We start from the raw sequence: 27,910 nt of genomic DNA, 5'->3' as shown, positions 1-27,910 counted from the left end.
GCGCCTGCGTCAGGGGTCTGATATATTCAGAGATCAAAACTTCTTTTCTATAAAGTTGGATAGCAATCCATATAGGATCGAGGAAAGTTATACTTGCTGTGTCAGGAAAGACGAGTCCCTTTCTATCTAATTCAGAGAGCAAACTATGGAATTTTCTTCCAGGAACTTGTCCAAAACTTTTTAAAACCCAGATACGCTAACTGCTGTTACTACATCCTCCAGCAAAGTGTTCCAGAGCTTAATTATCCGTTGAGTGAAAAAATATTTCCATTTGTTTTAAAAGTATTTACATGTAATTTCCTTGAGTGTCCCCTAGTCTTTGTACTTTTGGAACGAGTAAAAAATCAATTTACTTCTACTCATTCTACACAACTCAGGATTTCCTAGACCTCTATCATATCTCCCCTTATCCGTCTCTTTTCCAAGCTGAAGAGCCCTAACCTCTTTAGCCTTTCCTCATACGGAAGGAGTTCCATCCCCTTTATCATTTTGGTTGCTCTTCGTTGAACCTTTTCTAATTCTATATCTTATTTTGAGATACGGCGACCAGAACTGAACGCAATACTCAAGGTGCGGTTGCATCATTAAGTGATAGAGAGGCATTATAGTATTTTCGGTCTTATTCACCATCCCTTTCCTAATAATTCCTACCACCCTGTTTGCTTTTTTGGCCGCTACTGCACACTGAGCAGAAGATTTCAGCATACTACCTACAACAACACCTAGATCTTTTTCTTCAGTGCTAACCCCAAAGGTGGACCCTAGTCGGATTATTTTTTCCAGTGTGCATCACCTTGCATTTGTCCACATTAAAATTTCATCTGTCATTTGGATGCCCAGTCTTCCAATTTCCTAAGGTCTTCCTGTAATATTTCACAGTCCGCACATGTTTTAACAACCTTGAAGTTTTGTATCATCTGAAAATTTTATCATTTCACTCATCATTCCAATTTCCATATTATTTATAAATATGTTAAATAGCACCAATCTCAGTACTGACCCCTGTGCAACTCCACTATTCACCCTCTTCCATTGAGAGAAATGACCTTTCAATCCTACCCTCTGTTTTCTATCTAATAACCAGTTCCTAATCCACACCAGAACCTTGCCTCCTATCCCATGACTCTTTAAAGTTCACCTTCCACCTCTTTCCATAACGCCTCCACTTTTCCACAATTCCACCACAGCCCCGACAACAAAAATCTGAGTACGGGTTATTAACTTTATGCAACTTAGGAGGAGTCATGCATCATTGCATTATTAGTTTAAAATTTGTCTTTTAATTTAGCAGATATAGATGCTGTATGTGCTTCTTGAAGGAAAACCCCCTACTGTTGGTCACCTCACAAGGCTTTAAGGCTATATTTTCACTCTCTTGACTAGGGTAATTTTTCACATTAACTCTGTGTCAACATTATTGCAGCCTTAACATGCACTAAATCAGAATAAAAATGCATCAATATTGGTTTAACTCATGCTAATACTGTGAAATCTTTAAACTGCAGAACACTGGTCTTCAAAAGTCAGGTGTTTTTTTTTTTAAGACAGTCATAGTAATACTGCTTCCACAGATAGCACTGAATAGTATTGTAGCCATTTGGGGTTTTTTTTGTATGTTTCTCTGGATGAATAATTTCTGTTCTATACTACACTGGAGTTCTTTTCTGTATGTTTTATTTTATATTGTGAATCGCCTTGATTTAATTTGTGATTAAAGGTGAATAAACCTAAGCCTAAACTTAACCCCCCCCCCCTTTTTTTTCGGGGGGGGGGGGACTTTAAAATTTTTTTTTATTGTGACTTGATTTTTCATTGGATTCTTCTACCAAGTGTGCAGAGTAGCAGGACATGCATAAAAATTTATTGTGCAAACAGAGAATGTTTGCTATAGTATACAGAGGGAAGGCATAAATTGAAAACTAAGGTGCCCTTTTACTAAACTGCAGTAAAAAGGGCCCTGCACTAATAGTGGCAACTGTTTTTGCCACACGCCAGGGCCCCTTTTACCGCAGCGGGTGAAAATAACCAAAAATGAAATGGCTGTGTGGTAAGTCACACTTGAGGCGTGGCCATTTCAGGGGGAGCACTTACTGCTGCTCGTTGAGGTGGTGATAAGGGCTCCCGCACTAACCCAGCAGTAACCAGGCAGCATGCGACACTGCCTGATTACTGCTGGGTAACCCCCTGTGAAAATATTTCCGCTAGTGCTGGAAATGGCACGAGCTGGGGGTGGAACTACGTGGCATTTAGTAAAAGGGCCCCTAAGTTAACTTTATACTCTGGATTACCATTGCAAACCGATGTAGCCTATATCATGAGTAATGCTAGAATGTCTTTGCATGTATTGAATAGCATCATCTCACTCTTTCTCCCTTTCACTATAGGTTGATACTGACGGGATTTCAACCTAATTGCAGAGCACTCTCTGACAAGGAAACCAAGCATTTCATGGATGCTGGAGATAAGGATGGTGATGGCAAAATTAGCATTGAAGGTAGGTGCCCTTGGGTAATCATTAAGACTTGAGTAATCATATTCATGTCAGAATTTACATCCTATGCAACAGACAGATACTATGGGCTGGCTCCATGGATGCTAGTAGTCTGCAGGATCGTAGGTATGCTACAGAGAGGATATGTTCAGGTTGGGAAGAAAATGGAAAAGCTGATGCATCATCTGATCTATATAAATACTTCTGAAAGGCCGGAAGAAGCTTCTTTGCCAAACCTAAGTTTGCAAAGGAATCAGATTTGCTAACGAAGGGAAATGATATGTTTAAAACATGACATTAGTTACAAAAGGTGATGAGAGACAGAATTCAGATGCCTGTGCCTAGGTATACTCAATCATCCTGACATACCCATTTACATTCAGATTTTCATGGATATCCACAATGAATATGCATGAGATAGATTTCCATACAGTGGAGGCACTGCATATGTTCATTACAGTTATCTAAAAATTTGATCAGCTGGGTGCATCCAAACAACGGAGGAGAACCGGTTTACAGATAATAGATATCAATGTGGACATTCGTAGGTTGACACAATGAGGCTTATTTTCAAAGCACTTAAGACTTACAAAGTTATATAACAACCTATGGAACTTTGTAAGTCTAAGTGCTTTGAAAATGAATTCTAGTCTCAAATTTACTTCACAACTACCTCACAATAAAAATAAATGGAAGAACTGTTCTCATTGCAAAAAGTATATTATAATCAGGGCCAACCCTAGGAGTGACCACTTACACCAGGCCTATAGCTGGTGTATATAAATGCCCACAGGTAGACATTACAATGTAGGCACATAAGTGATAGAATTTCACCTATACTCAGCCCACGCACACACCTACTATGATTGTATGCGCTATCAAATCATGATGTGTACATTTCTGCTGTTGGCACTCTATGTGAGGATATTTACACATCTTCCTGCTGCTTAAAACTAGTCAGGTTCCTTACAGAATTACCTCCTTAATGCATGAATTAGCATGCGTCATCTGTCATGCCAGCATGGTAAGAGTTAACGAGCACATATGTATAACAATTAATGCACACTAATTTATACACTAATCCCCAGATTCTATACATGGCGACTAAAGTTGTGCACACAAATTTGGCAGTGTGACCAAATTGCACACACAACTTAATTGTTTAACAAGCCAATCAACGCTTATAATTGGCCAAAAACAAGCAATGAGCACTATTTGGCACTAATTGGAATTTACAGACACAGCTTTCTAAGCGTATTCTGTAAAGTGGTGCACCCAAATTCTAAAGCATGGATCTCACAAGGGGGCGTGGCCACGGGAGGGGCATGGGTGGGTCAAGGGCATTCCTAAAAATTATGTGCACTGTTATAGAATATGCTGATCCATGCCTAAGTTAGGCGTGGGCATTTACACTAGGTTTTAGTTGGCATAAATGGCCACACCTAAATTTAGTCACGGGACCGGGTGCTACATGTATTCTATAAACTGTGCCTAACATTAGGTGCAGGTTATAGAATAGTGCTAAGAGTGGTTTTTATCCGTGCACTATATAGAATCTAGTCTTAACTGTTTTGCACACTTTAGTAAAAAGGCTACTCAGATTGTAATCCTTCTTGGGCAGAGAAATATCAAGTGTATGAGAACGTAACTTGCCTTGAGGTCAGTTAAGAAACGCAAATAATCAAATTCATGACTACTGTAATTTCTGAATGGTGTGGTTTAGAGCCAGCAAATGAAAAGAACATGACAATCCTATATGCCATAAAGCGAAAATGAAAATGTATTATATATCTAATCTGACATTTTGATGCCAAACATAACCTTTGTGCTTTAAAGTGCCACATAAAAGTCAACATTAATTTTGCTCTGAACAACCTGTCATGGAAAAAAAAGCCAGAGATAAGAAAATTATTGCTCAGTTTTCTGTTCCCTTATAAGCATAGAAGAATTATCCACTTCATTGGTAAACTTTTATAAAAGATCTCTATATTGTCTATTAATTTAAAGGTCTTCATTTATCCAGATTTTTGTTTTTAACCAGAAGCAAGAAAGAGGAGACACACTTTCAGATGTTAACATTTATAAAATTAAATAGCGGAGGAAAATAAATGCTGTTGAAAGAATACACTGTAGACATTATTATATAAAAGCAAAATCATCAACAGCTTAACTTACCTCTCCTCTTCTTCTATTTGGCAGAATTTGCATCCATGGTCGCCGAATCATGAAAGGCTGTAACCACCCTGGACCTTCTATAGTCTTCCCTCTACATTTTATTCCAATCTCCATCCTGCTGACCTATTTGGTTTGTGTTCTATTTATTCTGTTTTATACTCCACCTCTGATCTCCACGGCCCTGGAATTCCATGCTGGAAGATGCTCTAAAGTCAAACAATAAAGATCAAATCAAACTGGGCTCTTATTGTCTAAGGGTCTCTCACTTCCTCAGTTTCATTTTGTTATGTAGGGTCTTCACCCCACCCAAACCCAATAACCTTCCTTCCACTTGCAAAATGAGAATTATGACCAGGGATATAGACATAGATGAGAACTAAGGGTTTTTTTAAACATTAAATTTTTATTGGAATTTTTGAAAGATTCCAACCAATCATATCCAATGAATAAAGCAAAGATACTTACATGTAGCTGGTGTTCTCTGAGGACAGCAGGACACTTATTCACACATGTGGGTGACGTCATCCAACGGAGCCCTGGTACAGATGCTGAATAGCTAGTACTTTAGAAAGGTCTAGCAGCGTGCCACCGCACATGCATTTGTGCTTTCCTGCCTGACGGCTGAGCGTGGGTCCCTCAGTCAGATGAAAAGCATAAAAAATTTAACTAAAAACAAGTCCTGGGGGAGTTGGGAAGGTATGTGTGAATAAGCGGCATGCTGTCCTCGGAGAACACCAGCTACAGGTAAGTATTTTTGCTTTCTCCAAGGACAAGCAGGCTGTGTTATTCCCACATGTGGGAATCCCTAGCTACTAGGCTTACCGAAAACAAGAAAGCTAGGATAAAGGAGTTCTGAAACGTCAAGACTAAACAGGGTCGGTGCAGTCTATCTGTCGGCGCCACTTACCCATCCAGGGGTGGGGTCACTATGGCTCCATCCCAACAGTAGCCACACCCTACAGTAGCCACACCCATTTTACCAGCCATGGCGAATATAAACAGGCATCATTGAAAATATTACACCAGTATAGAAGGAAAATAACTTGTTTTTTTCATTATAAATAATTTCTGTAAACTGTTACAGCTACAGTATACCTAAAATGGCACAAACCAAATTAGCATACAGTCCAGGAATTAGGAGAACAGTCTTGCCAAACCTGAAACAATATGTTATCAAAATCTCAGAACCTAACAAACAGATCCCTATTCAGACACTTGACCTTGTAGTCACACATGCAGAACAGAGATAGCCCCTCTTCAAATTTTAACCTAAAATCCTAAGAAGCTAGACTCTGCATGCAGCACAATACCAGAAAAACAGAAAGAAACACATTGCTATACATTGCAAAATAAGACAGCAGATGTAAATTCTCAGATTGGACATATTCCAAACACTAACATGAAAATAAAATGATTTTTTCTACCGTTGTTGTCTGGTGACTGTTTTTCTGATCATGTTGGTCCTAGTCTCTGATTCTGATGCTCTCTATCTGTTCTCTTAACTCCGTTTCCAGGGCTTCCTTTCCATTTATTTCTTTACTTTCCTTCCTTCTTCATTTCCTGCCCTGCATCCATAGATAAAAGCTGGGTCCTCCACGGACTTGACTGGAGGAGGTATAGAGTGGATCCAACTTTTGCCTATTTTCTCCATCCACGTGTAGTTTTTCTCCTCTTTTCCCTTTCCTTCATCTCCGTTCAGTATGCATCTCCTTCCTCTCTTCCCTCTCATTCATCTATGTCCAGCATTTTTCCTTTCCCCCCTCCATACATGTGCATCTCCTCCTCTGTTTCACTCCCCTCCATCCATGTCCAGCATTTCTCCTCTCTCCTCTCCCCTCCATCCATGTGCATCTACTTCCTTTGTCTTGCCTCCCCTCCATGTCCAATTTCTGCTCTCTCCCTACCACCCATGTGCATCATCTCCTCTGTCTTCTATCCCCTCAATCCAAGTCCAGCATTTCTCCTCTCTCCTCCATCCATGTGCATCTACTTCCTTTGTCTTCCCTCCCCTCCTTCCATGTCCAGCATTTCTCCTCTCTCCCTTCCCCTTCATCCGTATGCATCTCCTTTCTCTGTCTTTCCTTCCCTCCATCCCTGTCCAACATTTCTCCTCTCTTCCCTGCCCTCCACTCCATCTATGTCCAGCATTTCTCCTCTCTCCCCTCCTCTCCATCCATGTGCATCTCCTTCCTGTCTTCCCTCTCCTCCATCCATGCCCAGCATTTCTCCTGCCCTCCCCTCCATCCATCCATGTTCAGCAACTCTCCTCTCTTCCCTGCCCTCTCTTCCATCCATATCCAGCAATTCTCCGCTCTCCCCTCCTTTCCCATTCATGACCAGCGATTCTCCTCTGCCTTCCCCTCCTATCCATATCCAGTGACTCGCCCCAGCCCCACCTGCCCCCCTTTTCAACCCCTGAGTTACAGTTCCACCCCCAGCCCTCACCGGCCCACCCTCTTCTCCCACAACAGTCCTCCTTTCCTTCCTGCTCCCCTGCATTTAAAATGTTTACCTCAAGTTGCAGCGGTGGCAGTGAAAGCAGTAGGCTCGCCTCCAATCTTCCCTTCCCTCTCAGTGTCCCGCCCTCCTCTGATGTAATTTCCTGTTTCTGCGAGGGTGGGACACTGAGAGGGAAGGAAAAGTTGGAGGCAAGCCTGCTGCTTTCACTGCCACCACCGCCCCTGCGACTTGAGGTAAAATAAAAGTTTTAAACGCAGGGCGGCAGGAAGGAAAGGAGGACTGCTGTGGGAAGCTGAGGGTGGGCAGGTGAGGACCGAGAGCTGACTGCAGGAACTGTGAGTCTCCCAGTGGCGGTGGTAAGCATGGCTTGTGGCACCCTCCAGAGGTTGGCGCTCCCTGCCGTGCTTACCGGGTTACGCTGGCCCTGAGACTAAAACTGCAATCAACCTAAAACTATTTGAGGTTGGGATGCATAAGGGATCCCTCGTTCTGTGTGAGTGTTGGAAAACAGTCCAATCTCAAGAAGAAGAGGGAACTACATCTGCCATGGCCAATAAGGAGCAATCAGAATCATGGTGCCTCAATCTTGTCTGAGGTTCAGCAAGGTTTTCTCTATGAGAAGTATGGGATGATATGCATACAGAAGTCCTCTCCCCCAAGGCAGAAGAAAGGCATCTGATGCTAGTCTGCTGTGTGACCTAAGCCTGGAGCACAACTTAGGGACCTTGTTGTTGAGGTGAGTGGTGAAAAGATCCAATGAGGGGGTGTCCCACTCTCGGAAGATCTTTTTGGCTACACTGTTGTTGAGAGACCACTTGTGTGGTTGTGATAGTCTGTCCGCCAGGCAATTGTTGTCAGGAAGGTATATGGCTTGGAGGCTCATCCCATGAAGGAAAGCCCATTGCCACATACCTATCGCTTCCTGATACAAGAGGTAGAAGCCCATACCCCCTGCTTATTGACACAGAACATCGCAACCTGGTTATCTGTCTGGTTACCCATCTACATGAGCTCCCCAACCCAGGTTGGATGCATCCATTGGCAACACCTTTTGATGTGGTGGAATTTGAAATGGGAGTCCAAGAGTCAAACTGGACCAAAATGTCCACCAGAGAAGGGCGTGGGCCAACTCCGGTGGGATGCAAATGACATTCATGGCTTGAGACCACTGGGAAGCTAAGGTCCACTGGGCTGCTGTCAAATGGAGCCATGCCATGGGAGTGACATGCATTGTGGAGGTCATGTGGCCCATCAGTCTTAAGATTTGCTGAGTTGAAACCTGCAGGCTGCTGCAGACCTGTGAGGCAAGAGCTATCAAAGTATCCACTCTCACTAGAGGAAGGAAAGCCTGAGGCTATGCCATGCTTAGCAAAGCTCTTATGTACTCCAAATGTTTGACTGGGTGACGATGGAATTTGGGATAATTTATAAGAAACCCCAATAGTTCTAGCCATGGGCGTAGCCAGACTTCAGCGGTAGGGGGGGCCAGAGCCGAGGTGAGGGGGCACATTTTAGCCCCCCCCCCCCCCCGGCACTGCCGACCCCCCCCTGCTGCCACCAGCACCACCTCCAACAACTTTGACCCCCCCCCGCCAATGACCCTCTCGACCCCCCACCTGCCATCGCCTACCTTTGCTGGCGGGGGACCCCAACCCCCGCCAGCTGAAGTCTTCTTCTTCCTTCGTACAACGTGCAGGACATCAGACTCAAAAACCAAACGAAGGAAGAAGACTTCGGCTGCAGGGGTTGGGGTCCCCCGCCAGCAAAGGTAGCAGACGGTGATGGCGGGTTGACGGCGGGAGGGGGGATTGAGAGGGTCATTGGTAGGGGGGTCCAGGCCCCATAGCAGCTACGCCCCTGTCATCCTCATTGACTCATTTACCCCCTCCTGAGTTATGTTCTTGACCAGCCAATCGTCCAGGTAAGAAAACACATACGCTGCCAGTCTGCATAGATACACTGTAACTACTACCAGGCACATGGTGAAAACTCTGGGGGCAGATGCTAGGTCAAATGGCAGAACGTGGTACTGAAAGTGGCATTTCTCTACTCGAAATCTGAGATACCTCCTGTGACTGGGAAGTATTGGAATGTTCAGAGAGCATATACAATCATTTTTCTGAATGAGAGGAAGTAGGGTGCCTAGGGAAACTACCCTGAACTTTTTTTTATCAGAAATTTGTTCAGGGCCTTAGGTCTAGGATGGGCCAGAATCCCCCCTCCCTCCCATTTTCTTGGTCACAAGTTAGTACCTGGAATAGAACCCTCACCCTTCTTCCACTGGTGGTACAGATTCGACTTCTCAGGACTGTAGAAGGGTGGAGATTTCCTTCATAAGTAGTTGTTTGTGCTGAGAGCTGATGTAAGTTGCTATTGGTAGGCAATTTGAAGAGCGGTGACGCCAATTCAGGGCGTACCTGCGACAGACTATTTGAAGAGCCCACTGGTCAGAGGTTATAAAGGGCTATCTGTGTTGGTAAAATGTTAGCCTCCCTCTGACTGGCAGACCGACCGGAATGGATACTCTTTGGGCAGCTCTGCTCTGCTGGAGCCAATCAAAAGCCCATGCCCTGCTTTCAGTGGGAAGCCGACTAGGACTTCTGAGGTTGGGGCTGGCAAGGCCTGGAACCCTTGCCCTGAGTTGCCTGAGTGGACCGGGCTGAGGGTTGGTACTCATGCCTTTGAGAGTAGTAGGACCTGCATCACTGCCCAGTCGAAAATCTTCTTGTGGCAGGAGATGCAGATGGAGGTTGCCAAGAGAGAGTATGGATCATGTCCATATGTTTCTTAATGAGGTCAGCGACCTCTTCCACTTTCACTCCAAATATGTTGTCCCCTTGGCATGGCATGTCCACTAACCCCTCTTGAACAGCTTGCTCAAGGTCAAATACATTCAGCCACGAGAGTCTGCACATCCCTATACCCATACCAGAGAGTCTGGATACAACACCAAAGGTGTCATAAGCACCTCTGGCCAAATAATGCCTACACTCCATCTGCTTGTTGGCCAGCTGGCGAAGCTCAGCAGCCAGCTAAGCAGGAAGAGAATCCACCAGACTGAGTGTACTATTAACCAAAGACTCCAAGTACAGTCTCATGTAGAGCTGGTTGGACTGGATGTGGGCAACAAGCATCAAGACCTGACAAGTTTCCTTCCAAATGAGTTCAAAGTTTTGGCTTCTTGCCCCCGGGGTGCCGAGGCATGAGACTTAGAACTCTTGGCTTGTTTGAGAGCAGATTCAACTACCAAATAGTGGTGAGGCAGCTGGACCCTCTCGAAGCTGAGAGCTTTCTGGATACAGTACTGTGTATCTACCTTCTTAGGCGCTACCTGCACTGAGAGGGGAGACTCCCAATTCCTAATCAATGCATCCTTAAGGATAGGATGCAATGGTAAAGTGACCCCCTTCCTTAGGAGGAGACTTATAGCCCAAGACAGAGAACATCTCTGCCCTAGGCTCCTACTCCATCTCCAACTTAAATGGGATGGCTGCAGCCATCTCTCTGACAAAACCAGTGAAAGAGGTTGCCACTGGAGGAGATTTTCATCTCTCTTGAGGAGGTGAGGGATCAGGTGGTATTCCATATGATTCCTCCTTCAAGAAGGTCTCAGTCAGACTCCTGTTCCTCCTGAGGATCAGGAGAATGGGTCTGCACTGACCTTGATTTAGTGGAACAGCTTCCATGCTCCGAGGACCGTCAAGGTGCAGCCATTCCCTCAGACTCCGGGGAAGCTTCCTCTCCTGAGGTCAGCGGGGTTACTGCCTGCTCAGACCTCAGCTCTGGTAACCTGCAACTGCACCAGCTCTTCTTGAAGCATGCTCCAGAACTGCTCATTGAGGGTGGGCACTGGCAAAGGCACAGGAGCCAGAGAAGAGGCAATCTGCAAAGTCATCAGTGTTGAACCAGTGGCAGGGACCTGGTCACTCGATGACTGATGCACTGGCACCAGTTCTACAGAGGGAGAGCGTTCCTCTCAATGCTGGCACTTCTCAGGTATCGGAGTATCTGATACCCCGGTACTCCCAGCACCGTGCGTTCAGGAGGACCATTGCTTATACTTCTTGGGCTTCCCCCAATGCAAAGAGTCTTGATCCCCTGGTGCTGAAGAGGATGACACCAAATCCAAGCACTGTCTCGGTGTCCGGTCCGATGCTGACAGCTCCCGGGGCCTGCTAACAGCGCCCAGTGTCAAGGCAGGTTGAGACCCACTCAATGCCGGTGCACTTCCACTGGATGCCAAAGTTGGAGCAGCTATGGAGGTCAATGCTGCCAGTGCCAAAGACAATTTGAAGAACCAAAAAGTTGCTCCTGTTGAGCCAGTCACACTCTCTGTGTTCTAGCCTGCATATTAAGACAAAGATCACAAAGGGAGGGATCATGATCTAGCCAAAGGCATCCAATGCACCAGTTGTGCTGGTCCGTAAGTGAAATAACACGGTGACATTTGGTGCACCATTTGAAGCCACTGGGGGTCATCTGAGACATCAAAAAAAGAATCACAGCTAAATCAAACTGCTCAATCTTAAACAAAAAGGGGAAACGTTCAAATTGAGGTCAAGGCTGTGGGCTAACAGCACAGGCACCCGCAAAAAAATAAAGGAAACAGCAAAGAAATGCAGAAAAACTAAGGAACTACGAGGAAAAGTAAAAATATAAATTTAAAAAAAGAATTACCTGCACAGGAAGGCACTTGTGAAAGCAAAAAAATACAACATGAGAAGAGACCAGGTCCTCTCAGCTCCGTGGAAAAAAAAGAGACCGAGGGACCCCGCGCTCAACCATCAGATGGAAAGGCACCAACGCATGCACGGTGAGACACTGCTAGGACTTTCAATAGTACTAGCTATTCAGCGTCTGCACAACGGCGCTGTCGGATGACTTCACCCACATGTGGGAATAACCCGGCCTGCTTGTCCTTGGAGAATCAAAGATACAAACCCAAAATTGCCATCACATAAGACAATAAAAATATTCAATCTCCTAACAATAAAATGTGATGGTACTAAACCAACAAAATAAACATACACCCTCTTCTTCTCCCCCTCCCCCATCCCCATTCTGTAACAATGTCTCTACTTTTATGTACATAGCCAATGCCAACTGTAGCTATTTCATGGATGCAGCTTTAACCTGAAGTGAAGGTAACCCCTGTTACTCCTTACAGGAATTGTACCTAGCAGGAAACAGAGAAACTGGACAGGGTTAGATTGGAAAACAGATGGTAGAGTGACATTGTTGAGGATAGGCTTTGAAGACAAAGCAAATGATTCCTCAACATCTTTCATACATACATACATTACTTATTTATTACTGCCTTTTTCAAGGAATTTACTTAAGGCGGTGTACAATAAGAATAGTCAAACATAAGCAATATGTCCTCACTCTCCTCAAAACATTCTTATCTTTTCAGCTACTTTCTCATACCAGCGATAGTGATGGTAGATGGTTCCGTCTAGAAGGCATTCTGGAGGGCGTCCCCATTGTTTTGGTAAATGTCTATGCCCCAAATGCTGATGACCCCAAGTTTTTCCATGCCATTAATACATCAGGGCAACAAGCAATTACCTGTTACACCATAATAGGGGGAGACTTCAACTTTCCACTTGATCCTTTTTTGGATAGATCTTCCACTTGCAGGCCTGCCAAGCTCAGGATTAGAGGCGCACTCAATACCCTCATGCAAGCTAATGGATGGGCCGATCTTTGGAGGTTGTTGTACGCAAAGTCCAGGGACTATACTTTTTTCTCAGCACCTCATTGCACTTACTCCAGAATAGACTACCTTTTGGGATCTAAGGACTTGATTCCTATGCTGACAGCTGCAAAAATACATGAAATCTCAGTTTCCGATCATGCGGCCATATCTTGTGACTTTTCTTGGGCAGCCAGCAAGCCTAGCTCCTTTCTCTGGAGGCTCAATGTCACTCTGTTGTCGGAGGCTCAATTTCAACAGCATATCTCTCAGAAGACAGCTGAATTTTTTGCTGACAATAATAACTCTGTACCCTCTTTTATTGTAGTTTGGGAGGCGTACAAAGCCTGGCTTAGGGGGGAAGTAATCAGCTATTCATCTCATGCCCGAAAAAGTTAATAGTGCTAAACTTGCTGATCTGGAAGAGAGTATTCATACACTTGAAGCGTAATACACCTCGTCTTCCAAGTTTTCTTTACAACAGCTTCAGTCGCTTAAACTGCAGTACAACTCGCTGCTGTCAAAAATTTCTACTGTGATCACCTTTAAACAGAGTGCCGTATATTATTTGCAAGCAAATAAAGCTGGTAAACTTCTGGCAAACTATCTTAAGGGCAGGAGAACAAGTCAAAGGATTGCATTGGTCAAGTCCCCTTCGGGGGTATCTTTAACCTCCTCTCCTCAAATTCTGGCGGCTTTTGAATCCTTCTATAGGTCACTGTACTCTTAAGACTCTGTAATACAAGATACCAGGGGCGTATCTGCTACGGGGCCACAGGGGCCTGGCCCCCGTAGATTTGCCCCTGGACCTCCCTACCGACGACCAACCCCCCCCACTCCTCCTGCCGTCACTCCGCCGTCGCGCCTAACCTCCCTTTGCTGGCGGGGGACCCCAACCCCCGCCAGCCGAAGTCTCCTTCCTTCGTTTGGGTTTGGTTTCTGACGTCCTGCACGCAGTCTTACATCCTGCATGTTGTACGTGCGTACAGAACATCAGAAACCAAACCCAAACGAAGGAAGGAAGGAGACTTCGGCTGGCAGGGGTTGGGGTCCCCCTCTAGCAAAGGGTGGTGAGGCGCGACGGCAGATGGTGGGAGGGGGGTGTTCAAAGTAGTTGGAGCCAGGTGGTGGTGGTGTCGTCGTTGGGCGGGCGGGTGGTGGTGTCGTCATCTTCGGCGAGAGGGGGGGGGGGGTTAAAGTAGTTGGAGGTGTTGGCGGCAGCGGCGGGTGGTAGTGGTGTCGTCGTCGTCTTCAGCGGCGCCGGGGGGGGGGGCTAAAATGTGCCCCCTCACCTCAGCTCTGGCCCCCCCTACCGTTGAAGTTCAGATACGCCCCTGCAAGACACTGAGGTTCATCGTTTTCTATCACCACTGCAATTACCACGTGTTTCGGACAGTCACATCAGGCAGCTCAGCAACCCTATTTCCCTTGATGAAATAATTTATGCAATCAATAAGCTGCCATTGGGTAAAGCGCCAGGTCCAGATGGCATACCAGCAGAATTTTATAAGACCTTCTTGTCCATTATATCGGTTCGCTTGCTGAAGTATTTTCACGAGCTGCTAGGGTCTGCTTCTTTGGGGAACTTTCTGGATGCCAACATAATAGTGCTGCCCAAGCCCAACAGAGACATTGTACAGAATTACAGACACATTTCGCTCTTAAATACTGACTATAAAATATATGCAAAGATTTTGTGCCGCAGGATTGAGAACATTATGCAGTTTCTCGTACACAGGGATCAAGCTGGATTTGTTAAGTCCAGAACTGGTGGTGACAACAACAGATTGCTTTGTCATGTTATACACTTTGCTCGGTCAAGGGGCTATCCCATCTTGTCTGTTTCCCTTGATGCGGAAAAAGCCTTTGACCGGGTTGAGTGGAAATATTTGTTTTTTGTGCTTAAGCAATTTGGTTTCCCTGATCCATTTATCCGTATGGTGCAGCTGCTATACTCCCAGCCCTCGGCCCGTTTAGTAGCTAATGGGGAAATTTCTAACTCATTTGATTTACACAGGGGCACTAGGCAAGGTTGTCCCATCTCCCCCTTGTTATTCAATATGGCTCTTGAACCTCTCCTAGAGGCAATCCGTAAATCAGATGATATTGTTGGTATCCGCCTAGGCTCGGAGGAGTTCAAACACTCCGCATATGCGGATGATATCATGTTATATCTCACTAACCCACAGTCATCTCTGAAAGCCCTCTGTAACCTCATATCTCGATTCTCAAAAATTTCCGGATATAAGGTTAATTGGTATAAAACAGAAATGATGCCTTTAAATGACATCTGTACTCCCTTCACCACTCCGGAGCTGCCTTGTAAATGGTTACCATTTTCTATAAAGTATCTTGGTGTCCTTTTTGATAGAGACCTCTCCAACACCATTAAACTTAATTCTGACAAAGTAATTTTGCTGATTACAAATCAGTTGATGTGGATAGGCAGATTGAATAGCCATATGATCTTTATTTGCCATCATTTTATGTTTCTGTTAAGGCAACTGAGCCTGAGAGAGTCTCTATGGCACAAGAACTTCTCTGAAGTCCTAAGAACTAAATAGAAAACTTTAAATTTAATCTACTGTTTAATGGAAGCCAATATAGTGTCTCAAGCACCACGGTCATATGATCCTAATACTACACCCAAATAAAAGTTGGGCAATAGTATTCTGAGCCTTCTATAAACTTGGACTATGCAGGAAAGAAGACCTAAAAATAAAATAGCATTAATAGTTTGGGATGCTCAGAACCACAGAGATCAAAACTGACCAAAATCTGTTGGAGACAAAATGCATTTCAACCCCCCCCCCCCCACACACACACACACACACACTCCCTGCTCTCTCTCCCTTGTCTTACAGTTTCATGTCCCCCTCTACCTACCTCCCTTCCATCACACCCCTATAGTCTAGTAGCTCCATGTCCCCCTCCCCCTACCATCCCTTTAGTACACCAACTTCTTGTCCTCTCCCCTCATCTACCTTATGACCCAGCAACTCCCCTTTCCCACTTATGATCCAGCAATTGTGTCCCCTATCCCCCAAACCCCTATAGTACAGCAGCTTCATACCCCCCTCCCCATCACCCCTATAGTCCAGCAACTCCCTGCCCTCTCTTTCCGTCCCCTCTTTCTGCCACCTTATGCTCCAGAAACTCCCCTTCCACCCTTAATATCCAGCAACTCACTTTTCCCTCTCACTCAAACTCTTATAGCCCAGCAGCTCCGTGCCATTCCTCCCCCCGCCCCCCAAAAAAGTGCAGCCTCAGCTCTTAGGGCAGTGGATGGGAGAGGAGAGAGCAGGCAGCAGGAAATTGCCCAGCAGAGGAGACATGGCTACACTTATCCTAGTGTCGCGCCTCCTTCCTGGGCTGTGCAGTCAGCTAATACGCTTATGTTACAATGGAAGCGAAAGCTTATAAGCGCAGGATCCGCGGGTACTAGAATTAGTGTAGCCAGGTCTCCTCTGCCAGGCTATTTCCTGTTGCCTGCGCTCTCCTGTCCCAGCCATGGTTGTTTCTGCTGGCCAGCCCCATGACACACTAGCGTGTTACAACGCACCGGTTGAGAACTGCTGCTTTAGGACAATTAATAAGGCATTCTAATTTTAGTAGGAAAAAACAAAGCAAACACTCATCTTTATATGAACTGTAATACTATAGTGAATCAATTAATTACAATACATCTTGTTCATTGCAATAGATTATTTTTTTCTCCATTAGCACACTGCCCTTATTACTTTCCTTTCAGCCTGCACTAAATCTGAAGAATGCAAAGCAGCTGACTCTCTGAATGTATTCCCTAACTTCTCCTACTAGAGCAATGTTACCTAACGTCTCCCTCAACAAGGAGTTACTACTACTACTACTTAGCATTTCTATAGCGCTGCCAGGGTTACACAGCGCTGTACAAGTTTAAACATGGGGAAGGAGATCTACCATGGCAGTTGGATCAGAAAGTTTAAAATCATCTTTTACCATTTGACACTGAGAGACAAAAGTCCATTAGCTTAACTTTTTCTCACATTAAAAAAAAATCTATGAGCAAGCCATGAGTCTCTGACCTGATGAGCACCATTATTTTAATTGTCAATAGATTAATATCTGACCATGGAATCTCAAGGTTTTCCATATTAGACAAATCCAATTTCCTCCAATTGGTGAACATAAAAACAGTGGGGTAAATATTCAGCAGGGCAATCAGCGTTTTTTGTCTGATGCCAGCCTTATGACTAGATTCAATGCCAGGGCATGTCCAGGCACCAGCATTGACTATCCAGGTTTATGTGGCTGGCTATCTCTTGCCCAGTTAACCAAGATATTCAACAACTACCTAAAGTGAAACCAGATCGACTGTGTTTCATGCGTTCCAATTTGTCTGGTTAACTTAGCCAGTCAAGTGCTAAATATCTGCACTTAATTGCTTAAGTGCTGACTCTGCCCCTGAACCACCCACAAAATAGCCAGTTTTCAATTTGTTAGGGCTGATAGTCTAAATATAAAATTAAATTTTTTTGCTCAAAAGATTGAAACAGAGAGTTCCCAAAAACCACTGTTGCTACCAAAGAGCATAAAACAATTAAAGGAAGCCTCAACAGCCCCAAGGGAAGCCCAAAATGGCTAGTTACAAAAACCTCAAAACAGGCTGCTATCATTGGTTTCAGCACTATAGCAAAAACAACGGTGGAAAAATAACTCCAAAAGCACTAGCGGAGAAAAAAAAACCACTGTTGAAAAAAGCTAGTAGCACTATTCATAATGAATAACGTCTGAAACTCTCTATAATCAATCTTTATATGATGAAATAATAATAATAAGGGTCTGACAGTTAAAATTTAATTAACTGAACACTACTACTGGAAACCAGATTACATAATTTATTTTATTATGACATTTGTATCCTGCATTATTCCAAACAGAGTTTAGGTTCAATGTGGCTTACAATCCAATTATAAGCAGGTACTATCTCTGTCCCTAGAGAGCTCATAATCTTGATTTTTGTACCTGAGGCAATGGAGGGTTAGGTGACTTGCCCAGGGTCACAAGGAGCTGCAGCGGGAATTGAACGCAGGATGCTAGGATCAAAGTCTGCTGCACTAACCATTAGGCCACTCCTATTTGTGCTCTATGTGTGAACTTCATCAAATACAGAACAATAATCACAGTTTTAATTTGAAATCCATCAAAACTTATATGAAATAAACACTCTTCATCAATCTCCATTATCCTAATTGTAAAGGGCTAAAATATAAATCCACATATGCGACCAGTTTCTGATACATCTGCACGCAGCTATGGAATGCACTACCGAAGGCCATAAAAACAACGCAAGACCTAACCATCTTCCGTAGACTACTGAAAACAGATCTTTTCAAGAAGGCATACTATAAACATCCATCTTAAATACTAAATAATAACACTATACACGATCTATACATAACCGAACTCTTACCACATGACTGATTAACCTCTTTGATATAATGATCAAGCACTACCACTTTAACCTTATGTTGAATAGGGTCTCTCTATAGTCGTTGACCTAAAGTGAAGATACATACCTGTAGCAGGTGTTCTCCGAGGACAGCAGGCTGGACATCACCACACGTGGGTCGTCGTCCGCGACGGCCCAGGAGCTCTGGAAAAATCAAAAAGTTCTAGAAGGTGCGTGATGGGCGCGGGGACAACGCATGCGCGAGTGACTTCCCGCCCGCGACGCCCGCGCACTTCCCTCACTTAGTTAACAAGCAAACAAGAAAAAACTACAACGCCAAAGGGAAGGAGGGAGGGTTGTGGTGATGTCCAGCCTGCTGTCCTCGGAGAACACCTGCCACAGGTATGTATCTTCACTTTCTCCGAGGACAAGCAGGCTGGAGCTCACCACACGTGAGGTATCCCTAGCACCCAGGCTCACTCAAAACAACAAACTTTGGTCAATTGGGCCTCGCAACAGCGAGGACATAACTGAGATTGACCTAACAACAAACACTATAAGTGAGGGTGCAGCCTGGAACAGAACAGAAATGGGCCTAGGCGGGTGGAGTTGGATTCTAAACCCCAAACAGATTTTGAAGCACCGACTGCCCAAACCGACTGTCGCTGAAGGCAGTAGTGAGATGTGAATGTGTGGACTGATGACCACGTCGCAGCTTTGCAAATCTCTTCAATGAAGGCTGACTTCAAGTGGGCCACTGACGCAGCCATGGCCCTGACATTATGAGCCGGGACATGACCCTCCAAAGTCAGCCCAGCTTGGGCATAAGTGAAGGAAATGCAATCTGCTAGCCAATTTGAGATGGTGCGTTTTCCGATGGCAACCCCCATCCTGTTGGGATCAAAAGAAACAAACAACTGGGCGGACTGTCGATAGGGCTTTGCCCGCTCCACGTAAAAGGCCAATGCTCTCTTACAGTCCAAGGTATGCAACTTGTCCTCACCAGGGCGGGAATGTGGTCGGGGAAAAAATGTTGGCAAGACAATTGACTGGTTCAGATGGAACTCCGACACCACCTTTGGCAAAAACTTAGGATGAGTGTGGAGGACTACCCTTTTATGATGAAATTTGAGAAAAGGAGCATGAACCACCAGGGCTTGGAGTTCACTGACCCTACGAGCTGAAGTAACAGTCACCAAGAAAATGACTTTCCAGGTCAAGAACTTCAGATGACAGGAATTCAGTGGCTCAAAAGGAGGTTTCATTAGCTGGGTGAGGACGACATTGAGATCCCATGACACTGTAGGAGGTTTGACAGGGGGCTTTGACAAAAGCAAACCGCTCATGAATCGAACAACTAAAGGCTGTCCAGAGATAGGCTGACCTTCTACACGTTGATAGTAAGCACTAATCGCACTAAGGTGAACTCTTATGGAGTTGGTCTTAAGACCAGACTCTGACAAGTGTAGAAGGTATTCAAGCAGGGTCCATGTAGGACAAGAGAAAGGATCTAGGGCCTTGCTGTCACACCAGACGGCAAACCTCCTCCATTTAAAACTGTAACTCTTTTTCATGGAATCTTTCCTGGAAGCAAGCAAGACCACGGAGACACCCTCAGAGAGACCCAAGGAGGCAACTTCTAAGCTCTCAAAATCCAGGCCGTGAGAGCCAGAGACCGGAGGTTGGGATGCAGAAGTGACCCCTGATTCTGAGTGATGAGGGTCGGAAAGCACTCCAATCTCCATGGTTCTTCTGAAGACAAGTCCAGAAGAAGAGGGAACCAAATCTGACGAGGTCAGAAGGGTACTATCAGGATCATGGTTCCTCGGTCTTGCTGGAGTTTCAGCAAAGTCTTCCCTACTAGAGGTATGGGAGGATACGCATACAGAAGGCCTGGCCCCCAATGTAGGAGAAAAGCATCTGACGCTAGTCTGTTGTGAGCCTGAAGTCTGGAACAGAACTGAGGCACTTTGTGATTGTATTGAGTGGCAAAAAGATCCACCGAGGGGGTGCCCCATGCTCGGAAGATCTTGTGGACAACGTCCAAGTTCAGGGACCACTCATGAGGTTGCATTATCCTGCTCAATCTGTCGGCCAGACTGTTGTTTACACCTGCCAGATATGTGGCCTGGAGAATCATTCCATACTGATGAGCCCAAAGCCACATCCTGACGGCTTCCTGACACAGAGGGCGTGATCCGGTGCCCCCCTGCTTGTTCGTGTAATACATGGCAACCTGATTGTCTGTCTGAATTAGAACAATGTGATTGGACAGCCAGTCTCTGAAAGCCTTTAGTGCATTCCAGATCGCTCGTAATTCCAAGAGGTTGATCTGAAGATGTGTTTCCTGGACGGACCAAACTCCTTGAGTGTGGAGCCCATCCACATGAGCCCCCCACCCCAGAAGGGATGCATCCGTCGTCAACATTTTCTGTGGCTGAGGAATTTGAAATGGGCGTCCCAAGACCAGATTGGATCGAATGGTCCACCAATGAAGGGAATTGCGAAATTCGGTGGAGAGACGGATGACATCCTCCAGATCCCCCGTAGCCTGACACCACTGGGAAGCTAAGGTCCATTGAGCTGATCTCATGTGTAGACGTGCCATGGGAGTCACATGGACTGTGGAGGCCATATGACTGAGAAGTCTCAACATCTGCCGAGCTGTGATCTGTTGAGACGTTCGAGTCAAGGAGACGAGAGACAGAAGGTTGTCTGCCCTGGCCTGGGGTAAGTAGGCTCGAGACGTCTGTGTGTTCAACAGAGCTCCTATGAAGTCCAATTTTTGAGCAGGAACTAGATGGGACTTGGGATAATTGATTACAAACCCCAGTAGCTCGAGCAGCTGGATAGTAATCCGCATGGATTTCAGAGCTCCTGCCTCCGAGGTGTTCTTCACCAGCCAATCGTCGAGATAAAGGAACACATGTACTCCCAGTTTGCGTAGCGATGCTGCGACCACTGCCAAACATTTTGTGAACACTCTGGACGCAGAGGCGAGACCAAACTGCAGAACGCAATACTGAAAGTGCTGAGTTCCCAGACGAAATCGAAGGTACTGCCTGTGACTTTGGAGCACCGAGATGTGAGTATAAGCATCCTTTAAGTCCAGAGAGCATTGCCAATCGTTTTCCTGAATCATGGGAAGAAGAGTGCCCAGGGAAAGCATCCTGAACTTTTCGCGAACCAGATATTTGTTCAGGCCCCTTAGGTCTAGGATGGGACGCATCCCCCCTGTTTTCTTTTCCACAAGAAAGTACCTGGAATAGAATCCCAGCCCTTCCTGCCCTGGTGGAATGGGCTCGACCGCATTGGCGCTAAGAAGGGCGGAGAGTTCCTCTGCAAGTACTTGCTTGTGATGGGAGCTGAAGGATTGAACTCCCGGTGGACAATTTGGAGGCAAGGATTCCAGATTGAGGGCGTATCGGGACCGGACTATTTGCAAAACCCACCTGTCAGAGGTTACAAGAGGCCACCTTTGGTGAAAAAATGTAAGCCTCCCCCCGACAGGAAGATCGTCCGGCACAGACACTTTGATATCGGGTATGCTGCTCCGGAGCCAGTCAATTGTCCCCTGAGGCGCACGCCGCTGACGAGAGCGAGCATGCTGGGGCCGAGCCTGAACCAGCTGCCGAGAAGCAGGAGTGTACCTACGCCTACTAGAGGAGTAGGGAGCACTCCGTCTTCCTCCAAAAAACCTCCTAGATGAGGAGGTAGTAGCAGAAGGCATCCGGCGGGTGAGAGAATCCATAGCATCATGATGCTTTTTGAGGGAATCAACCATGTCCTCAACCTTCTTTCCAAAAAGACTGTCCCCTCGGCAAGGAACATCCGCCATACGGTGCTGGGTCTTCTGATCCAGGTCCGAAACACGCAGCCATGAGAGTCTGCGCATCACGATACCCTGAGCAGCCGCCCGGGATGCAACATCAAAAGAATCAAAAGCTCCCCTGGCCAGGAATTTTCTGCCCGCCTTCTGCTGCCTGACCACCTGGTGAAAAGGCTCAGCAAGCTCAGGGGGAAGAGCTTCAACCAAGCTGGACAGTTGCTTTATCGAATTCCGTAAGTGGATGCTGGTGTACAGCTGGGTATGTCTGGATTTTGGCCGCGAGCATTCCGGCCTGATACATACGCTTCCCAAAAGAATCCAAGGTTCTAGACTCTCTGCCTGGGGGCGCCGAGGCATAGTCTCTAGTACTCCTGGATCTTCTGAGAGCAGAGTCCACCACCATGGAGTCATGAGGAAGCTAGGCCTTCACCATCACAGGTTCACCATGGACTCTGTACTGGGATTCGGACTTCTTGCTGACCACTGGATTAGAGAGAGGACAAGACCAATTCTGCAACATCACTTCCCGGAGTGTATTGTGCAGGGGGGCCATTGCAACCTCTTTTGCTGGAGAAGGATAGTCCAGGACCTCGAACATCTCGGCCCTGGGCTCATCCACAGCCTCTATGGGAAAAGGAATGTCACGAGACATTTCCCGCACAAAAGATGAAAAGGAGAGACTCTCCGGTGGAGATTGTCTAACCTCAATAGGAGGAGTGGGATCAGATGGAAGCCCCTGAGAATCTTCCTCCGAAAAATACCGGGGGTCTTCTTCTTCACTCCATGAGTGCTCCTGCTCGGTGTCGGACAATAGCTCCCGAAGAGCAGCCCGAACCCGATCCTGTCTCGACTTCGAGGCCTAATGTCCTCGTGGGGGGGGGGGGGGGCCCGAGAAGTGGACCGAGGCCTGGACTCCGGTGAAGCTTCCTCCACCGATGTCGAGGGAGAGTCCACCCGGGTGTCAGCCGACTCAGGCACCGCACGCAGTACTGAGAGCGGAGATGTCCACACAGGAGATTGACCAGACGCAGTCTCAACAGTGGGTACCAAAGGCGCAAGCACCTGCGGTACCGATGCCGATGGACGCATCATCCCTTCCAGAAGGCTTGGAAGTATGGCCCGGAGACACTCATCGAGGGCTGCCATCGGAACAAGCGGTGGGGCCGGTGCAGGAGCCGGTGCTAGAGTCTGCAGGGGTTCGAGAGCCGGTACCTGGCTGCCAGACGGCCGATGCATCGGCACCTCCTGAATGGAGGGTGAGCGATCCTCCCGGTGCCGACGCTTCCCGGGCGCCGACTCCCTCGGCTCCCCGGAGCTCCCGGTACCGTAACGGGAAGGAGACCGATGACGGCGCTTCTTTGCCTTCGCTCGACGCCTGTCATCGACACTCCTCGTTACCGATGAAGAGGACGCGGAATCCTCGCGCCTCTTTGGGGCCGGGTCCAACTCAGAGCGGTCCCGGGGGGCCTGCATAGCAGTAGGCCTCGAGACAGGTGGAGACCCGCTCGATACCTCGCTGCTCCCAGCTGTAACAGGACTATCAGCAGCCATTACCTGGACTCTCGATGCTGCTTCCTTCGACGCCGATGCCGGTGCAGTCGACCTCGGTACCGATGCCGACGTCGAAGGTTCGGACCGATCCGAAAAAAAGTCTCTCACGCCGAGCTTCTCGAGACACCTGGGTCCGTTTTTTCATCAATTTACACAACTTGCAAGCAGCTGGTAAATGATCAGGACTCAGACACTGAATACACCAAGCATGAGGATCGGTCGATGAGATGGTCCGATTGCAGCGGGAACAGCGTTTGAAGCAGCTGGGAGTCTTCGTTGACATCAGAGGAAAAATAGCGGCCGAAAAATCAAAGGGCTCGATGGTGCCAATTGAAAGGCACGAAAAAAGAATTCGCCGAGCGACCTAAGCGGTCGCGAACGAAAACGAAAGAAAACTTAAAAGCGAAAAACTAGAAATAAAGGAAAAATTCTTCTTCTTTTTTTTTTACAAAGCACAAAAAGAAAAACGGAGCGCGTAAACTCGAGGTCAAAAAACGAAACCTACCTCCTGGGCCAAAAAACACGCAGAGAAGTTGAAAGTCACCTCTCTTCGCTAACGCAGAGAAAAGGAAACTGAGGGAAGCGCGCGGGTGTCGCGGGCGGGAAGTCACTCGCGCATGCGCGGTGCGTTGTCCTCGCACCCGTCGCGCACCTTCTAGAACGTTTTGATTTTTCCGGAGCTCCTGGGCCGTCGCGGACGACGACCCACGTGTGGTGAGCTCCAGCCTGCTTGTCCTTGGAGAATATATGTTACAATTCAATTTATTACTCAGGAACCTTCATGCAATACCATAATTTATTCTTCTTTACCATGTATGTATGCACATGGTATGTATATATACAGTGGGGGAAATAAGTATTTGATCCCTTGCTGATTTTGTAAGTGTGCCCACTGACAAAGACATGAGCAGCCCATAATTGAAGGGTAGGTTATTGGTAACAGTGAGAGATAGCACATCACAAATTAAATCCGGAAAATCACATTGTGGAAAGTATATGAATTTATTTGCATTCTGCAGAGGGAAATAAGTATTTGATCCCTCTGGCAAACAAGACCTAATACTTGGTGGCAAAACCCTTGTTGGCAAGCACAGCGGTCAGACGTCTTCTGTAGTTGATGATGAGGTTTGCACACATGTCAGGAGGAATTTTGGTCCACTCCTCTTTGCAGATCATCTCTAAATCATTAAGAGTTCTGGGCTGTCGCTTGGCAACTCGCAGCTTCAGCTCCCTCCATAAGTTTTCAATGGGATTAAGGTCTGGTGACTGGCTAGGCCACTCCATGACCCTAATGTGCTTCTTCCTGAGCCACTCCTTTGTTGCCTTGGCTGTATGTTTTGGGTCATTGTCGTGCTGGAAGACCCAGCCACGACCCATTTTTAAGGCCCTGGCGGAGGGAAGGAGGTTGTCACTCAGAATTGTACGGTACATGGCCCCATCCATTCTCCCATTGATGCGGTGAAGTAGTCCTGTGCCCTTAGCAGAGAAACACCCCCAAAACATAACATTTCCACCTCCATGCTTGACAGTGGGGACGGTGTTCTTTGGGTCATAGGCAGCATTTCTCTTCCTCCAAACACGGCGAGTTGAGTTCATGCCAAAGAGCTCAATTTTTGTCTCATCTGACCACAGCACCTTCTCCCAATCACTCTCGGCATCATCCAGGTGTTCACTGGCAAACTTCAGACGGGCCGTCACATGTGCCTTCCGGAGCAGGGGGACCTTGCGGGCACTGCAGGATTGCAATCCGTTATGTCGTAATGTGTTACCAATGGTTTTCGTGGTGACAGTGGTCCCAGCTGCCTTGAGATCATTGACAAGTTCCCCCCTTGTAGTTGTAGGCTGATTTCTAACCTTCCTCATGATCAAGGATACCCCACGAGGTGAGATTTTGCGTGGAGCCCCAGATCTTTGTCGATTGACAGTCATTTTGTACTTCTTCCATTTTCTTACTATGGCACCAACAGTTGTCTCCTTCTCGCCCAGCGTCTTACTGATGGTTTTGTAGCCCATTCCAGCCTTGTGCAGGTGTATGATCTTGTCCCTGACATCCTTAGACAGCTCCTTGCTCTTGGCCATTTTGTAGAGGTTAGAGTCTGACTGATTCACTGAGTCTGTGGACAGGTGTCTTTCATACAGGTGACCATTGCCGACAGCTGTCTGTCATGCAGGTAACGAGTTGATTTGGAGCATCTACCTGGTCTGTAGGGGCCAGATCTCTTACTGGTTGGTGGGGGATCAAATACTTATTTCCCTCTGCAGAATGCAAATAAATTCATATACTTTCCACAATGTGATTTTCCGGATTTAATTTGTGATGTGCTATCTCTCACTGTTACCAATAACCTACCCTTCAATTATGGGCTGCTCATGTCTTTGTCAGTGGGCACACTTACAAAATCAGCAAGGGATCAAATACTTATTTCCCCCACTGTATATATATATATATATATATATATATATATATATATATACCATGATTCGTTCCATATATGCTATGTTCCATGTATGTTACCATGTATGTATGCACCTTTACGCAATACCATTTGTAATTCTGTTACCCAGAAATAGCAACCGCCATTACGGCAAATGTAAGCCACATTGAGCCTGCAAATTGGTGGGAAAATGTGGGATACAAATGCTACAAATAAATAAATAAAATTTAAACCACATTTCATTTTGCGGTCTTAAAAGAAAATATAAAACCTTTGACTATGTAAATGTAAGGTTACACCATGGAGAGATAATTGTATTGACTACATGAGTGCACCTGTATCATTGATCGGGAACAGAATTCTTTGGTTGCTTATTTAAGTAACCTGGAGGTGAAAGTTTCCAACTGCCAAGGAGGAACTAGTGACAATTTCAGCACTGGTCACATTTATTTACCATTTGTTTGGTCTCCATCTTGAATGAGGACTTTCATGAAAACATTCATACTACAGGATTAAGAGAAGAGAACCATTTGGTACATGGATGCAAGACTGAAGTTATGAACTATTTGTCAGTCTGTAGGTATAATCTGTTAGTGTGGGGGGGAGGGGGGAAGTAGTGTATACCAATCACTGTGTTATCTATTGAAATATGATTTTAGTCCACCAAAGAAATGTGGTTTAAATGAAGAGTGTTTATTTCATATAAATTTTAATGGATTTCAAATTAAAACTGTTTATTGTGCTGTATTTGATGAAGTTAAAATTTAATGTCAAGCAGTACACAGTGAGGCACTTAGAGTGCAGAAACCCAAAAGAGAGATACTGGATAGATTAGTAAGCTCAACTCAGGAGAGAGACCCTGGGGTGATGGTATCCAAGGATCTGAAGGTGAAGAAACAATGTGACAAGGCGGCGGCCATGGCCAGAAGGATGCTAGGCTGCATGGAGAGGGGTATAACCAGCAGAAGAAAGGAGATGTTGATGCCCCTGTACAAGTCATTGGTCAGGTCCCACTTGGAGTATTGTATTCAATTTTGGAGGCCATATCCTGCTAAAGTAAAAAAAAACAAAAAAAAAAACTGGAAGCAGTGTAAAGAAAAGCTATAAAAATGGTATGGGATTTGCATTGCAAAGCGTACAAGGAGAGACTTGCCAACCTGAACACGTATACTTTGGAGAATAGGAGAAACTGGGGTGACAAGATACAGACGTTCAAATATTTGAAAGGTATTGATCCATAAACAAACCTTTTCCGGAGACGGGAAGGTGGTAGAACTAGAGGTCATGAATTGAGGTTGAAGGGGGGCAGACTCAGGAAGTATTTTGTCACGGAGAGGGTGGTGGATACATGGAATGCCCTCCCGCGGGAGGTGGTGATGAAAACGGTAATGGAATTCAAACATGCAGGATAAACACAAAGGAATCCTGTTTAGAAGGAATGGATCCATGGAATCTTAGCAAAGATTGTGTGGCGATGCCAATAATTGGGAAGCAAAACTGGTGTTGGGCAGACTTCTACGGTCTACGATCTGATTGAGACTGAATAGATATGGATGGGCTGGAGTGTAAATTTTAAGGGGCTTCGACGTTAGCTTCATAAGTTTTAGTACAAGAAGCGTGCTGGGAAGACTTCTACAGTCTGTGCCCTGAGAATGGCAAGGACAAATCAAACTTGTATTTTACATATAAAGTATTGCATACCATGTAAAATGAGTTTACCTTGTTGAGCAGACTGGATGGACCATACAGGTCTTTATTTGCCATCATTTACTGTTACTATGATAGCTCTAGGGCTGTACTGCGAGTTATTTGATTAGTGGAGATATTCAGTCCGATAACCAGA

General features: G+C 46.0%; 1 protein-coding gene across 1 annotated transcript in view; it reads left to right on the top strand.

Annotated features, from left to right (window-relative positions):
* The window catches only part of PVALB (parvalbumin), a 49,377-nt gene extending 44,471 nt beyond the window's left edge, over positions 1-4,906 (top strand). Inside the window, exons 4-5 of the mRNA XM_030210070.1 lie at positions 2,385-2,494; positions 4,691-4,906. Of these exons, the coding sequence (XP_030065930.1) occupies positions 2,385-2,494; positions 4,691-4,719 (139 nt within the window). The 3' untranslated portion in view covers positions 4,720-4,906. The remainder of the gene's footprint in view (positions 1-2,384; positions 2,495-4,690) is intronic.
* Positions 4,907-27,910: the final 23,004 nt, after the last annotated feature.

The sequence above is a fragment of the Microcaecilia unicolor genome, chromosome 1, assembly GCF_901765095.1.
Source record: "Microcaecilia unicolor chromosome 1, aMicUni1.1, whole genome shotgun sequence".
Taxonomy (NCBI): domain Eukaryota; kingdom Metazoa; phylum Chordata; class Amphibia; order Gymnophiona; family Siphonopidae; genus Microcaecilia; species Microcaecilia unicolor.
This window is presented reverse-complemented; position numbering and strand designations above follow the sequence as displayed.